Source organism: Coptis chinensis, chromosome 3, assembly GCF_015680905.1.
Source record: "Coptis chinensis isolate HL-2020 chromosome 3, ASM1568090v1, whole genome shotgun sequence".
NCBI classification, from domain to species: domain Eukaryota; kingdom Viridiplantae; phylum Streptophyta; class Magnoliopsida; order Ranunculales; family Ranunculaceae; genus Coptis; species Coptis chinensis.
Window position 1 is genome coordinate 122,002,559 of NC_141458.1, and position 14,215 is coordinate 122,016,773.

General features: G+C 36.7%; 2 protein-coding genes across 3 annotated transcripts; one reads left to right on the plus strand and one right to left on the minus strand.

Annotated features, from left to right (window-relative positions):
- Positions 1-741: 741 nt before the first annotated feature.
- LOC147513917 (protein neprosin-like) lies at positions 742-5,744 on the minus strand. Of its 2 annotated transcripts, none has more exons than XM_086597240.1 (7): positions 5,548-5,723; positions 4,792-4,878; positions 4,400-4,609; positions 4,090-4,272; positions 2,960-3,013; positions 2,672-2,827; positions 742-1,264 (listed from the first exon to the last, which is right to left on the minus strand). In XM_086597240.1, the coding sequence occupies exons 1-7, from the start codon at positions 5,701-5,703 to the stop codon at positions 899-901; spliced, it is 1,212 nt and encodes a 403-aa protein (XP_086453366.1). In that variant the 5' UTR covers positions 5,704-5,723; the 3' UTR covers positions 742-898. The 2 variants fall into 2 exon arrangements, with proteins under 2 accessions (XP_086453366.1, XP_086453367.1); XM_086597241.1 differs by lacking the exon at positions 742-1,264 and adding an exon at positions 1,276-1,472 and having other exon boundaries at positions 5,548-5,744.
- A 3,222-nt stretch (positions 5,745-8,966) lies between these two features.
- On the plus strand, positions 8,967-12,541 carry LOC147513918 (uncharacterized). The gene is made up of 2 exons (XM_086598981.1): positions 8,967-10,140; positions 11,229-12,541. The coding sequence occupies exons 1-2, from the start codon at positions 8,967-8,969 to the stop codon at positions 12,539-12,541; spliced, it is 2,487 nt and encodes an 828-aa protein (XP_086455107.1).
- Positions 12,542-14,215: the final 1,674 nt, after the last annotated feature.

The window sequence follows — 14,215 nt, forward strand, 5'->3', positions numbered from 1 at the left end:
ACTTAAATGCAATGGAAAACTATGGAAACTATAACCACAGTACCACACTCGTTAAGTCCTAATTTTAAGTTCAAGTTTTAGCCTTTAATTGGTCCCATCAGCGATACAAGTTCAATTTTGATTTTTAACTAATCAGTTTTTTTGGTAATTAATCAGTTGAGTTCACGGTTGGGCTATCTGCCATTAAGGGCATCTCCAATGGGGTGTAAAATTACACCTCCACATAGACTCCACATATGTGCCATTAGGATTTTTCAACTCTAATTGCATACTACTGTATAACTTATAAATATCCACACTCTATACTATCCAATAGAGAAGTCTCAAAAAAATTGGATTTTAAACTCGGAAAAGTGACGTTTCTTTTTAATTCAAAGTGGGACGTCACTTATTGAGTTAAAAAATTACAAATTATGACTTTAGAACTAAAAAGAGACGTGACTTAAAGTGACGTCCGAATTTTTTTTTGTTCGGACGATTAAGTGTTGCCCGAACTATTTATCAACTGATAGCGAAATGGAGAATTCTCCACCTCCTCTATACTATTTATCAATTTATTGCGAGACGGGGAATTTTCCATCTCCTCTATCAACTAATAGTTCTACGGCATACCACATTACCACTCTCATTGGAAAGAGTTATTTGACACTTGAAATGCAAACTTTACACTATACGGTTTACACCCCCATTGGAGATGCCCTAATGTTGCAAATCTACCATTCCTACCAAAACAACACCGAATTTTCATGTCCATTTTAGCTCGTATAAGACACAAACAAAATTCAACATAGACATTCCAAAACAAAAACAAGTTAAAATGGCAGAAGTGCAGAACGAGAAAAAAAATCTCTGTAAAACACTTGTTATTTTTTTTTTCACGATTTCATTACAGTTTCCATTATCCACACTGTCCTCCTGGACCTCCATAGGTGAAGACGTACCCCCTGTCTCTTGTGAACCCTTCATTCTTTATTTGATAACAGCTTCGGGTGTCTACAAAAGTATCAATTTTGCCATATGGTTGAACTGGTTCATGCAGGGCGTTGAAGACTTTGATATGTTGGAAGTAACCTGAACGCCTGTAGAAACCATCTGGAAGATTCCCAAATCCCATTGGTGGGCTAAGGATCCCATCTTTAGAAACTCTTGTGAGTCCTCCCCATCCAACATGGTCTGCCCCTACATACAAACGAGGGAATATCTCGTTTGGCCAATAACCAATTTTAATAGAATCAAGTTCCACCCACCAATTGTTGTTATGATCCTGAAAAGAATGAAAATGTAAAAAATATAAAAGAAAAAAAAATATGAAATTGGGTGTAATAGTGTATATCACTATCAAATAAAGTCCTTTTTGTTATTCAAGAACTGGTCACAGTGCAAATTGCACAAGAGATGATCCTTAAAACTTGCATTAATACTTACTCTGTCGAGCAATGTAACGTTCAAACTCAATCCTTACGGTCATTTATCTACAAAAAAATGTGGTATTGGAGGAATGATATATGATGAAGGGAATGAAGTGCTAGCATATACTAATTCCACAAGTATGAGCTTAGTCATTTTCAATGAATTTAGCAATACAATAAGGATTAAAAGGAGGCCTAATGCATGACTTAAAGAAGGTGGTTGTTGCAAGTTGTAACAAACTCTCTAACAGCTACTCGGATACCTATAGGTACAGAAAAACCACCATGGCACTGCCTAAACAACACAAGAACCATACAGGGAATGATTAATCTGTTCATAGATATCACTTTGTGCATGCATATAGGAAAAGGAACGGAACTGCTGACTACGTAGCTAGTGTTCCTCCTCTACATGAGCTGATGAGCACCTACCTACATTTGTTAAAGAGGGCAAGTGTATATAAGATTGCAATGCAAGATTCTCCAAGGGGTGTAAAGTTTACACCCAAAACTCAAAAAATACCCTAAAAAAAAACCTCCCAATGGGGATGCAAACCATAGATTAACTAATAAACCAAATGGAGAATTCTCCACCCATATACAAGTTGGTAAAAGACGCACCTATAAAATAAGCTCAGACATCATGCACAAGTGAGCACAAACGTCACTTGGAGTGGCGTTTCTCTTTAATTCTAACTTGGACGTCACTCCAACTGACGTGTAGTTGTAAAATTTCCCCATTAGAAACTATCTAGTGTGGATATTATACAATACATCATAGTGTATAAGGAGTTGAAAAATCCTAGTGGCACCAATGTGGAGGTGTAACTCCACAGTCCCCAAGTTTCACCTTTGTGACAATGGGTAAATTCTCACTCTAAATAAAACCAAAGTCTCATGGTCTTTAGCATCTAGGTGACTTATCCTTGTAATGAGGTGAGGTGAGGCTCGTTACGTCCCCCCAGCTTTACCTTTGAATTTTTTATAACAGTCTGCCTAAACCCCCTCCCCAATGATTTTTTTAGTTATTTATTTTATTTCAAAGGTAGATTAACAAAAGTATTGACATTCAATTTTGTGCTGACTTTTCAATTGCCATCAGATTTCACATTATTTAGACTTTCAATGGAAAAATTTGGTCTAGAAAACGCAAAAACGAAAAAAAGAAAAGAAAGAAAGAAACATAAAACAATAAGAAATATACTGGCTAGTGAGTAATAACATACAGTTTGTTGGAATAATAACATGTTTTCCTGGTATACCTGGTAAATGGAAAACTTCCTCTCAATTTGAGGTCCATCATAAACCGAAACATCGGAAAAGGGGACTTGATCGACAGGATAGTCATGATCTACTTGGACAAAACCAGGACAAAGAAGATTGAAGCAACCGCCTGTCTTTCTGCCACCAGCAATTGTCTGTTTTACAGAGAAATAATAACATAGATAAAAAACAAACATAATTAAGTAAGCAAATGAAAAAGATTTACTTAACTGTAATAATCAAGCCAGACAAACCATACTATAAATATTAAACCATCTCAAACTTACCTTCCAAAATGTGACAAAGTGAGTCTTGTCGTCACCATATAGTACTGGGTCTACCTGTCAACGGACAATTCTTGTCAGAGCAACAACTTGGAGTAAGAAGATAATTTGAATAGCGATTCTAGAAACACGACTTATGATAAGTAAATTTTCCAAAATGCATTTCTTTACAATTCGCATGTAATGATTTGAAGTAAATGACTTTAACTTTCTGAGAAAAAACTAGTATTGAAATTCAACTTTTTTTGTTTTCCATTGATATTCCGTGGTACCCTGCCATATTAGATTGCTAAGGAAAAGGAATGTAGTTTTAATAAAAAAAAATCTATATTTTCTTTTCAAAACACTCATTCTCAAGCCTCCAAATATATAATTGTTCATTTGAACATTTTCCAAAAAAAAAAAAATTTTTTTTTTTTACCAATATAACAATAATTATATTAAAATTAATTTAAAGTGACAGTTAATGCCAGCTAGCTTAGTGGCAGAACATTTGGGTGATGATACCAGAGCTCTGGGGTGCAAACGCCACCAGCATCCGAGTTACCAGAGTTACACACCGCTTCAATAGACATCATAAACCGATTCAGCCCTCTGATTCTCTCTCTTGCTACCTGATCTCTTATCCTATAACCATCCATTTGAACATTTTCAAAGTTGACATATGCGAGAGACATAGTAAGAACAACATTTTCCACCAGTACGCAGGATTGGATTTCACTACCTTGTGTCTTGCCTTCTTGGCAAGGACAACTCGCAGTATAGTAATGGATTCATTGCACATTCGCACCTAGCTGTCCTAGCTGTATTATAGAAAGTAATGCCTACTTTAACTTTGGTTGGTCATCCCATGTTGTGTCCTTTCTGTTAAGGTCTAAAGTGGCCGGGTGCATGTAGCTTACATGTGTTTGTAATATCTGAGTACGTACATATTAGGCAATTCTAGTTGCTTGTAGGGATTTTCTCTTGTGCTCTAAAGCTCAATGAATGTAGTAAGAGAAAAAGGTTATTCGGATAATCGGATGTAAAATTTATATGTCATGAATACAAGTTCGGATCTGTCTAACCCTACATCTATTCAATAAATAATCGGATGTAAAATTTATTACTTCAGAATTGTTACGTAAACTTACTGTCCATCCTGCTATAACTTGGTCAACATCTCCTACAGCAATTGTACCACGCTCAACCCAAATTAGGGACGAACTCGATTGACCGTCCTCAGTTACTCCTGGTCTAATCACATTCATTAATGCTTCAGTTCCATGAAATTGTTCAAATTCTCCGTTATCCAATTTGGATCTTACAATCGCAAGCTGTGTACCAGACAAATTTGAATAGTAAAAAGCGTAAATTAATTACAACAATATCATAATTATAAATGTAATAAAAAATCTAAAGCATGTAAACTTATTAAGAGAACAAAAAGGAGAATGGAAGTACATGTTGACCAGGTCGAGGAATATCTGCACTAATATCAGTAAAGCGTTCTTCCACTAAAGCTTTAGCTCTTATCAAGTCTTCCTTTCTAGTCCTGCGAATTGGTACGGTTCCTTTTGGGCAGTTTATACTTTTCAGTGTCGTCCTTGATCCTGTATCTGATGAAGCTTTGTCCAATACACCATTTGGATCCGGAAGGATAGTTGGTTTCATCTATTTAGATATAAATAAGTTGGAAATGAAAAGGAGTAGTGAAGAATGACTATGACAATGAGTTGACTTGCCAACTTAGATGATATTGATTAATCAAAGATCTAACAACTAAATCCTATACAATACATTTTTGTTGGTATGAGCAAGACTACTCTCGAGAAAGAGCAACATAGACAAAATACCTGAATTTTGTGATCTTTGAGTAAGGGATGATCAAGTGCTGGTTGTTTGTTGATCTCGATGCAGTCAAATACATGACCCGCTTCAACCTAATAAGAAATTGAAAACACCAATTTATTTTTCCTTGTAAATCTTACTTGGCTAGCTTCAACATAATTCTTCCAGCAAAATATAACAGGATCTTCTCATGATGATCCAATTTTTCGAAAAATTCACATGAGGCATTCACATTTCATGAAGTGGGCCTCCAAAGATGCTCAAGGAAGCAACTATTAAAGGTAGAAGTGGCTTCTGAAAGCCATACAAGGCACTAGAAGAGTGGAAGAGCCACAGGTAGTTGGTAATGCCTAAATGTCCTAATGGAGTACGCTATATAGACCAACTTATTCCTCTGTTTAAGGTAGTTGAATGGCTGCAGATCATTTAGCCTCTCTTAACGTGATCTCTACAAACATTGTAGATAGTTTTGAGATGTTTCCATTTGATGTAAGCTTTTAATAATATTGTAATGGGGATTGGCAAGGAGAGTGTATTATAGAGCTATCAATCAAAGAGAAGCTAGGAATGCTGTAGTCCCTTACTCCCTTTTAAATCTCTAGAAAAAAAATATATTTTCTTTAACACTTTGCTTAACTGGCCTTTCCACTATTCATAAATCAATATTGGATTCAGTATGTTTAGAACAAAAACTTGGATTGTGGCAATGATATGTTTATTCTATATGTTTATCTTGACATTTTCTTTAAACACGTTGTTACCTGAACAGACTTGACGAATTGTTTGTTGAGTATCTTTAGTTGCTCTTCCAACTCCAGGTCTTCAAACCATGTTAAACTTCTATTTCCTTCAGCTCTTAAGTGCTGCAATTTCATAAACAACACTACCAACAAGGTTAGACAAACCTTTAAAGCCATGATTTGAAGTACTTATGTTTCAGATACAGGCAATTACTAGACCTCTTTTATAAGGAACGACGATATTGTTTGGTAACGCAAATATGAAGAAATATATTTTTATTTCTTTTTAGTCAAATATTAGAATCTTACATAAATATATAATCTTTGATTAAGCAAATATATAATCTTTCCTTTTGAAATTTTGGTCAATCTTTTTTGCCTTTTTTTGCTCCTTGATCAGTTGGCTCCATAGGACATATGATTAGTAATATGGTATTTAATCATATGAACATTGTATTAGTTTTCTTTTCTGGTCAATAAGAATAATCGATTAACTTCAAATTTCTCTGCCACTCTCGAATATGCAATCTCCAGCAAGGAGAAATCCATTAGTACATGTTGGAATCTCTTGATGATTAGTATTTCATATTACTATTCCCAGTATGAGTCATTATCTGATTTGGATACCGAGTGTATATTCAAATAGGAGTCTTTATTTGTTTTGGAAACATACGAATTTACCTCTATATAAACAAGGACTTTGCGTCCATAAGAGGTAAGGCATGGAATCCGGTCAGGTAGACCCGAATCCGACCCGACCCGATTACCGAATACATTGGGTTCGGGTCGATTTTTATATCCGTTTACGTATTCGGGTCGGATTTGGGTATGTCGGGTTTGGGTTCGGATTCAAATATAATTTTTGGGTTTTTTTGAATTTTTAGTGTTATCCGATCGGGTTAGTCCGGTTTGGGTCGGGTTCAGATATTACATTTTGGATATAATCGGGTTCGGGTTCAGGTTCGGATACTGTGAAATTATTCGGATTCGGATTCGGATATAGCCATATCCGACCGAACCCAACCCGATCCCTGTCCTAATAAGAGATATTCAAGAGAGAAAAACATCTCGCAATTCTAAACCCAAGCTACTGTTGTTGCCCTTCTTTCTTCTTCATTGCTAGTCAGAGAGAGAGTTATCAATCGTTCTAGAGGGTAGTTTGTTCTAGTGCAAGTCAAACTACCGTAAACCATTGAATCCTGTGAAGAAGACGCCAATGTTGCCACGCGCCTTGGTTGTTCCATCGTTACTACATTGTTCATGTCATCGCTGTTTTATGTTCTACTTCTAGTTCTTTGTGTTATATACAACTATTCTAACAATCTTAAAGAAAGAATTTGTAGTAGAACAAAGGAGAGTGCTTTAATACGGCAATCAAAAGATCAATCTTTTACTTTGAGTTATTGTTTGTGTTATTGAGGTATGGCTTTAGATATCACTGGAAGGAGCGAAATCTTTCTTTAAGGACAGCCTAATATGCGCTTTGGTTGTTCCATGTTACTGTTGTCATTGTCTACTGTTTTTTCTGTTCTACTCTAGTTGCTATGCTCATATAACTATTCTAACAGTACATACATCTAGAACAAAACCCTTGAATATAGTATGATTTTATCTAAAGGCAAATACCATGTAGTCTAATTTTGGAAATGTAATACAGCTGGAACAAAATCCTTCCATTTAGAAAATACTGTTATTATGAGACTGTTTGGATACTATGACAGCTAATAAATTACAAGATCCTCAGGAAGTTGAGCGCCCGACTTAATCAGTGCAGTTGGACAATAAAACTTTGTTCGGTACTGGTACGTGACTACAGTGTGGTACTGGTCAATTTGAAATGGTGATTTTTTATTGGAATCAAATGGACACTTCTTAGGTTCTTAGCAGCAAAAAAGCAACACAATATAATCTAGGCACTCTGGCGCTATTTCCAGATGGATTGGGTTCTAATGTAACTGAAGTCATTAATGTGGTGAACAATAGCACTGAAGCTCAGGACTCCGATGTAATTTCTATATCACCAGAGAGCAACCTAGTAAGCCAATTGTGCATAACGTGAATTCCTTTCATATGATTGAGCAAGAAAAATATGAGGGGGAATTAAGTACACCTACACAAATTAACTGTCAGCATCAACATCAAAGTGATGTAAGAGGAGATACTTCTGCAAGAAAACATTTTAAAGGTGGCTCTGCTACTAAAGGTGGGACATCCCCTAAAGGGGGTTCAATGTCTAGAGGTGGACCAACTGTCAGTAAGTGTGCTTCTAATAGAGGAGGCTCAGCCGGTATGGCAGAATCATATGAAAAGGATTCTATAAATGTCACGGCAGTTGGGACTCAAGAGAGGAACATTTTTGAGTTAGCTAATGCGAGTGAATGAGGACTAGAAGATGACCTCCTTGAACCCAAACAAGAATATTTTGTAGATCATGTTCCTAAGAATACATCAGGGTATACAACACCGTCTAAGGACCAAAGCAAACGGAGAATTGTGAATCCAAAAAGAAGTAAGAGATTACAAGAGCATTCTTTAGAAGAAATAGAGCCTACTCTTGCAATGATGAAAAATGTAACTGTTTCACAAGATTAAATAAGATATCGGAAGTTAAAAGATCGCCAACGGTGGTGACTCGTGATGAGAATAACTAACCGGTTTTTCGTTATAACAAATCATGTGCAAATCGGTTTCAGAACTAACATTATAATCTACAAGTATAAATAGGTACTAATTGTACAATGAACAATTCAAGAAATGAAAAATAGATTGAGTTCTTTCTATAGTTTTATCTTGGTATCGAGCCAAAATCACCAAACGGTGTTGATCTCCATTAATGTTCATTTGAGCTCAATCCTATTTTCTTCAAATCTATCTTCTTAATCAAATAGAAGTCATGGCTAGAACAAATCAAGTTAAAGAACCTTCAAATCCTAATTTTCGTGATGAAATCTTCTTTAAAACCATCCTTCCAACAACAACAAACAATCTAAACTCAATACCAATTGATGACAACATCAATGTCATCAACTCAAATCGCGGTAAACTCTTCCACCGATGCTCTAAATCCAATTGAACAACTCTTCTAATGATCGCAAAATCGATCAATTAGGTTTCAAATCGAGTTACGATGATTTCAATCTTCCTAATCAAGGTTTTTAGTCTTGAATCATGGATTCAATCTACCTAATCAAGGTCTCAATATTCAAACTCATGGTTTTAATAATCTTAATCAAGGCTTAAGATCTTTCAATCAAGGATTTCTTGCTCGAATCACGGGTTGCTTTGTTGAATCACGGTTTCAATTCTTTGAATCAAGATTCACGAGAGGTTTTCAATACCAACTCAAGACTTTAATACTCCAAATCAAGTTATGAGTTCAATCAATCTTCCAATGGTCGCACCACCACGTAACACTTTATTCATTTGAGAATATTTCTAACATGGTACCAATCAAGTTGAAACGAGAGAACTATCTGATGTGGAGGTCTCTTTTTATTCCTGTTCTTTATACTTATGATCTCAATGGCTTAATTGAAGGTACAGATCTGTGTCCTCAAAAGTTTATTAACTCTGATAATGGTACAGTTGTTGTTAATCCTGCTTATGTATCATGGATGAAACGCGATCAAATGTTATTAATCTGGATTAATGCTACTCTGTCTGAGGATCTATTACCTTATGTTGTTGGGATTCCTACATCAAGACAATTGTGGTTTACTTTAGAAAAGCGGTTGTCTATAATCTCTAGAGCGCACACCAGCCAACTTAAGACTCGATTACAAAGTCTTAAGAAAGGAGCGTCTTCTATGCCTGAGTATCTTCAACAGATTAAAATGATAACTGATAATCTTGCTGCTGCTGGTGAACCTATGAGTGAGGGTGATATAATCTTTAAGATTTTAAGTGGATTGCCTAATGAATACAAACCCTTTGCAACTTCAATTCGTACAAGGTCAAACAATGATCCAGTCATGTTAGATGAATTACATGGTCTCATTCTCAGTGAAGAACTGACAATTGAAGACAGCAAGGGTACTTTGAATTCTGAGCAGATACATCAAGCATTTACAGCAATGAGTTATTATAATAACTCAAATAGAGGTTCTTCTGGGAACAACAGAGGTTCTGGCAGAGGATATCAGAGAGGAAATGGCAGAGGCTATTATAGAGGAAATGGTAGAGGCAATAATCATAGTGGACGAGGAAATTCATATACCAATGGATATCAACAGAATTCTGGTTCCAACAATGCTTCCAGCTCAAATGGTTCTAACTCAAATGGCACACGACCTCAATGTCAAATCTGTAACAAATTTGGTCATGTGGCCATTGATTGTCACAATCGAATGAATCATAGCTATGTTGGAAGGATACCACCTGCAAAACTAGCTATGTTGGCAAGTTTTAGTGACACCAACAATCAGATCAACTCAGATTCACAGAATGAACCTATACAACATGATTCTTATACACCTGATGATTCCTACTTTGGTATGCAGGGGGCATCAAATCATATTACACCAGATCTGGCCAATCTTTCTCTTCATAATGATTACAAAGGAAAAGATAAGGTCATGGTAGGAAATGGTCAAGGACTACCTATACAAAATTCAGGTTCTTCTTTATTCCGTACTTATCATTCTTCACATCAATTTAAAATGAATGATATATCGCATGTTCCCCAATTACACATAATCTCTTAAGTGTCCACAAGTTTGTAAATGATAATCAGTGTGTACTCATTTTCACTCCCACTTCTTTCTTTGTCAAGGACATTGCATGGGGAAGATGCTTTTCCAAGGGCCAACTGAAAATGGTCTCTATCCCATTCATTTCAAATCTCATTCAAAGACAACATCATGCATTCTTTACCAATAAGGCTTCATCAGCTACTTGGCATATGAGACTTGGCCATCCAGCACTACAATCCTTCACAAGCTTATTCAAGAAAAAGCATTCAAGTAGAATCTTCATCAAAGCTTCCTTTTTGTAATGCTTGTGCTTTAGGAAAAAAAGTACAAAGCTTCCTTTTAATAATTCTACATGTAAAACTACTCGCACCCTTGCAAATTATACATGTGGATCTTTGGGGTCCTTCTCCCATTGCTTCTTTTAAAGGATTCAAGTTCTTTGCAACTCTACTAGATGATTATACTAGATATACTTGGTTCTTTCCTCTTGTATTCAAGTCGATTTTGATAAAGTCTTTCATAATTTCAAGTCTTTTATAGAAAATTTTCTTAATTTGAAAATAAAATGTGTTAGGTCCGATAATGGTGGTGAGTTCACTAGTAATAGTTTTGAAGATTTCTTATACACTTCAGGTATCAAACATCGGGTTTACTGCCCCACACACACTGAACAGAATGGTGTTGTGGAACGGAAACATAGACATATACTTGACATGTCTCGGACTCTTATAGCTCAATCATGCATTCCTTCAAATTATTGGGTAGAAATTTTTTCAACATCTGTTTATCTAATTAACCGACTTCCATCTCCTTCTTTGAATCATATTTCACCTTGGGAAAAACTCAATAAACAAACTCCTGATTACTCTATGTTAAAAACTTATGGTTGTCAATGCTTTCCTTGGTAAAGACCATATGTTTCAAACAAGCTTGAGTTAAGATCCAAGGCATGTGTTTTTCTTGGATACTCTCTTAATCACAAAGGATATAGATGTCTTGATGTAAACACAGGTAGAGTTTATATCTCACGTCATGTTATTTTCAATGAGGCAAATTTTCCTTTCCAAGAACATTCAGATTCTAATACTGTCCTGTCTATTTCTCAATTCATTTCACATTTTCAAAAGTCTTCTCCATCTTATTCTACGTCTGATCTCACTTTACCTCCAACATCTTCAGAAATGCATATTGACTCAGTCATTCCTTTACCTCAAACATCTTCAGAAATGCATATTGAATCTTCCATTCCTTCTGAAATTTCTTCCAAACCTCATTCAATGCAAACAAGGTCTAAAAATGGCATTTTCAAGCCTAAAAGCTTTAACGTAAATAGACACCCTTTACCACATGCTCTGCATGCTTCTTTATCTCAACTACCTCCCACTCCTACTTGCTTTACACAAGCTGTTAAAGATCCAGACTGGAGAGCTGCCATGGTATCTGAATTCAATGCACTACTTAAGACAGAAACATGGATTTTAGTACCTCCATCTTCATCTCAAAATGTTCTGGACAACAAATGGGTTTTTAGATTAAAACAGAAGTCAGATGGCTCCATTGACAAATATAAAGCTCGACTAGTTGCTAAAGGCTATCATCAAAAGAGTGGTATAGATTTTGATGAAACTTTCTGTCCAGTGGCAAAACCAACAACTATCAGACTCCTGATTTCTCTTGCAGTTCATTTCAACTGGGATATTCGACAATTAGATGTATCTAATGCTTTCCTCCATGGTCACTTGAAGGAAGATGTATATATGAATCAGCCAAGAGGATTTGTTGATACTATGAAACCTACTTATGTTTGTAAATTACTTAAGTCCTTATATGGTCTTAAACAGGCTCCTCGTGCCTGGTATGAAGAATTGTTTCAGGCCCTATTAGGCATTGGTTTTCATACTTCTGAGGCAGACCATTCATTATTCATTCACAAGGAAGACTCCTTCATCACATATATTCTTGTATATGTGGATGATATCTTGATTACAGGAAGTTCTATTCAGAATGTTCATGATACAATCAGTCAACTCAGTTCATGTTTTGCAATCAAAGACTTGGGTTCACTTCATTACTTTCTGGGATTAGAAGTTCAAAGGAACTCAAGTGGAATTTTTCTTTCTCAAACAAAGTATGTCTATGATCTTCTGCAAAAGTCAAATATGGTCAATGCCAAGCCTTATCCAACTCCAATCTCCACCACTTGCAGATTGGATAACCATACAGGTGAACTTCTAGCTGATCCTACTTCTTACAGATCATTGGTAGGAGCTTTACAATATCTTACTTGGACTAGACCCGGATATTTTTTTTGTTTGTTAACATGAGTGCCAATTCATGCACTCTCCAAGAACTACACATTTGTCGAAGTAAAGAGAATATTAAGATACTTAAAAGGTACAATTGATTATGGCATTTGGTTCAAGAAAAGGAGAGTTACATATTCAAGCTTTTACGATGATCTGGATGGGTCGGTTTGTCTATGGATAGAAGATCCATAACTGGATTTTGTGTATTTTAGGCAATAATTTGATCTCCTCGATGACAAAGAAACAACACACAGTTGCTAGATCTTCTACAGAGGCGAGTATAGGTCTTTGGCACATATTGCTCTTGAAGTTTATTGGATTCGGGTACTCTTGAGAGATATGCATATACCTTTGTTGAAAGTACCATTCATTCATTGCGATAATCTCGTTGCTATTTCCTTGGCCAAGAATCCATTTTCCATGCTCGTACAAAACATATTGAAATCGATTACCATTATGTCGAGAGCTAGTTGTCAATAAAACAGTTGAACGGTACTTATGCACCAAGGATCAAATTGCAGACTTGTTTACTAAAGGTCTGTCATCACAGCGTTTTCAATACTTGATATCCAAGCTTTCGACCGCTCCTCTCCCTTCAAACTTTGAAAGCTTGGGGAAATAAGATATCGAAGTTAAAGATCGTCAGCGGTGGTGACTCAAGAATAGAATAACTAACTTCGGTTTTTCGTTATAACAAATCATGTGCAAATCGGTTAGAACTAACATTATAATCTACAAGTATAAATAGGTACTAATTGTACAATGAACAATTCAAGAAATGAAAAATAGATTCAGTTCTTTCTATAGTTTTATCTAGATTTGCCAAAACACACCAGTTGAGGGTTGTGAGTAATGATTTTTGGAGATGGTGAAGGAGATGGTGATTGGGGAAAGATGAGACTGGACTTCGATTTTGAAAGTTGCCTACGTACCCAAAGATATTGCTTGGGATCAAGTCTCGATTGCGTAGTTCTGGAAAAATGACGAAGGTTGGATTTTATAAGTAGCATTGGTGATAGTTACTTCCTCGTTCTCCAATATTCCAATCGTGGGAAGAAGTTGGAGAACTGGCCTGTCCAATCATGGGATGAAGTTGGAGAGCCGGGCGGAAACTGCCATTTCGTGGGATGAAGTCGAGAACCGGCGGGACATCCGTCATTTCGTAGGATGAAGTTGGAGAACTGGCGGGAGAACTGTCAGCTCATGGGATGAAGTTGGAGAACTGGCGGGAGAACTGTCAGTTCGTGGATTGAAGTTGGAGAACTGGCGGGACATCTGTCAGCTCGTGGAATGAAGTTGGTTTCACTGGCGGGAGAACGTGGGATGAAGTTGGAGAACTGGCGGGACATCTGTCAGCTCGTGGGATGAAGTTGGAGAACTGGCGGGAGAACTGTCAGCTCGTGGGATGAAGTTGGAGAACTGGCGGGAGAACTGGCCGATTCGTGGATTTGAAGTTGAGAATGGCGGGAGCTGTCGATTCGTGGATTGAAGTTGGAGAACTGGCGGGAGAAATGTCAGTTCGTGGATTGAAGTTGGAGAACTGGCGGGACATCTGTCAGCTCGTGGAATGTAGGCTTTGAGCATGGGCTTTTTCATAGATAAGGTCTGAGCATGGGCTCTGAGCGTGGGCTTGTTTATAGTTGGGCTCTGAGCGTGGGCTTGTTTATAGTTAAGCTCTGAGCATGGGCTCTG

What these genes read in the sequence shown, in the direction of transcription:
- LOC147513917 (XM_086597240.1), bottom strand. Translation starts at nt 5,703, where the DNA reads ATGGCTTTAAAGGTTTGTCTAACCTTGTTGGTAGTGTTGTTTATGAAA. An exon ending in AATTCGTCAAGTCTGTTCAG is followed by an intron (nt 4,879 to 5,547) that starts GTAACAACGTGT and finishes ATTTCTTATTAG; the next exon opens with GTTGAAGCGGGTCATGTATT. An exon ending in AAGTTATAGCAGGATGGACA is followed by an intron (nt 3,014 to 4,089) that starts GTAAGTTTACGT and finishes GTCCGTTGACAG; the next exon opens with GTAGACCCAGTACTATATGG.
- LOC147513918 (XM_086598981.1), top strand. Translation starts at nt 8,967, where the DNA reads ATGGTACCAATCAAGTTGAAACGAGAGAACTATCTGATGTGGAGGTCT. An exon ending in ACTACCTATACAAAATTCAG is followed by an intron (nt 10,141 to 11,228) that starts GTTCTTCTTTAT and finishes ATGTAAACACAG; the next exon opens with GTAGAGTTTATATCTCACGT.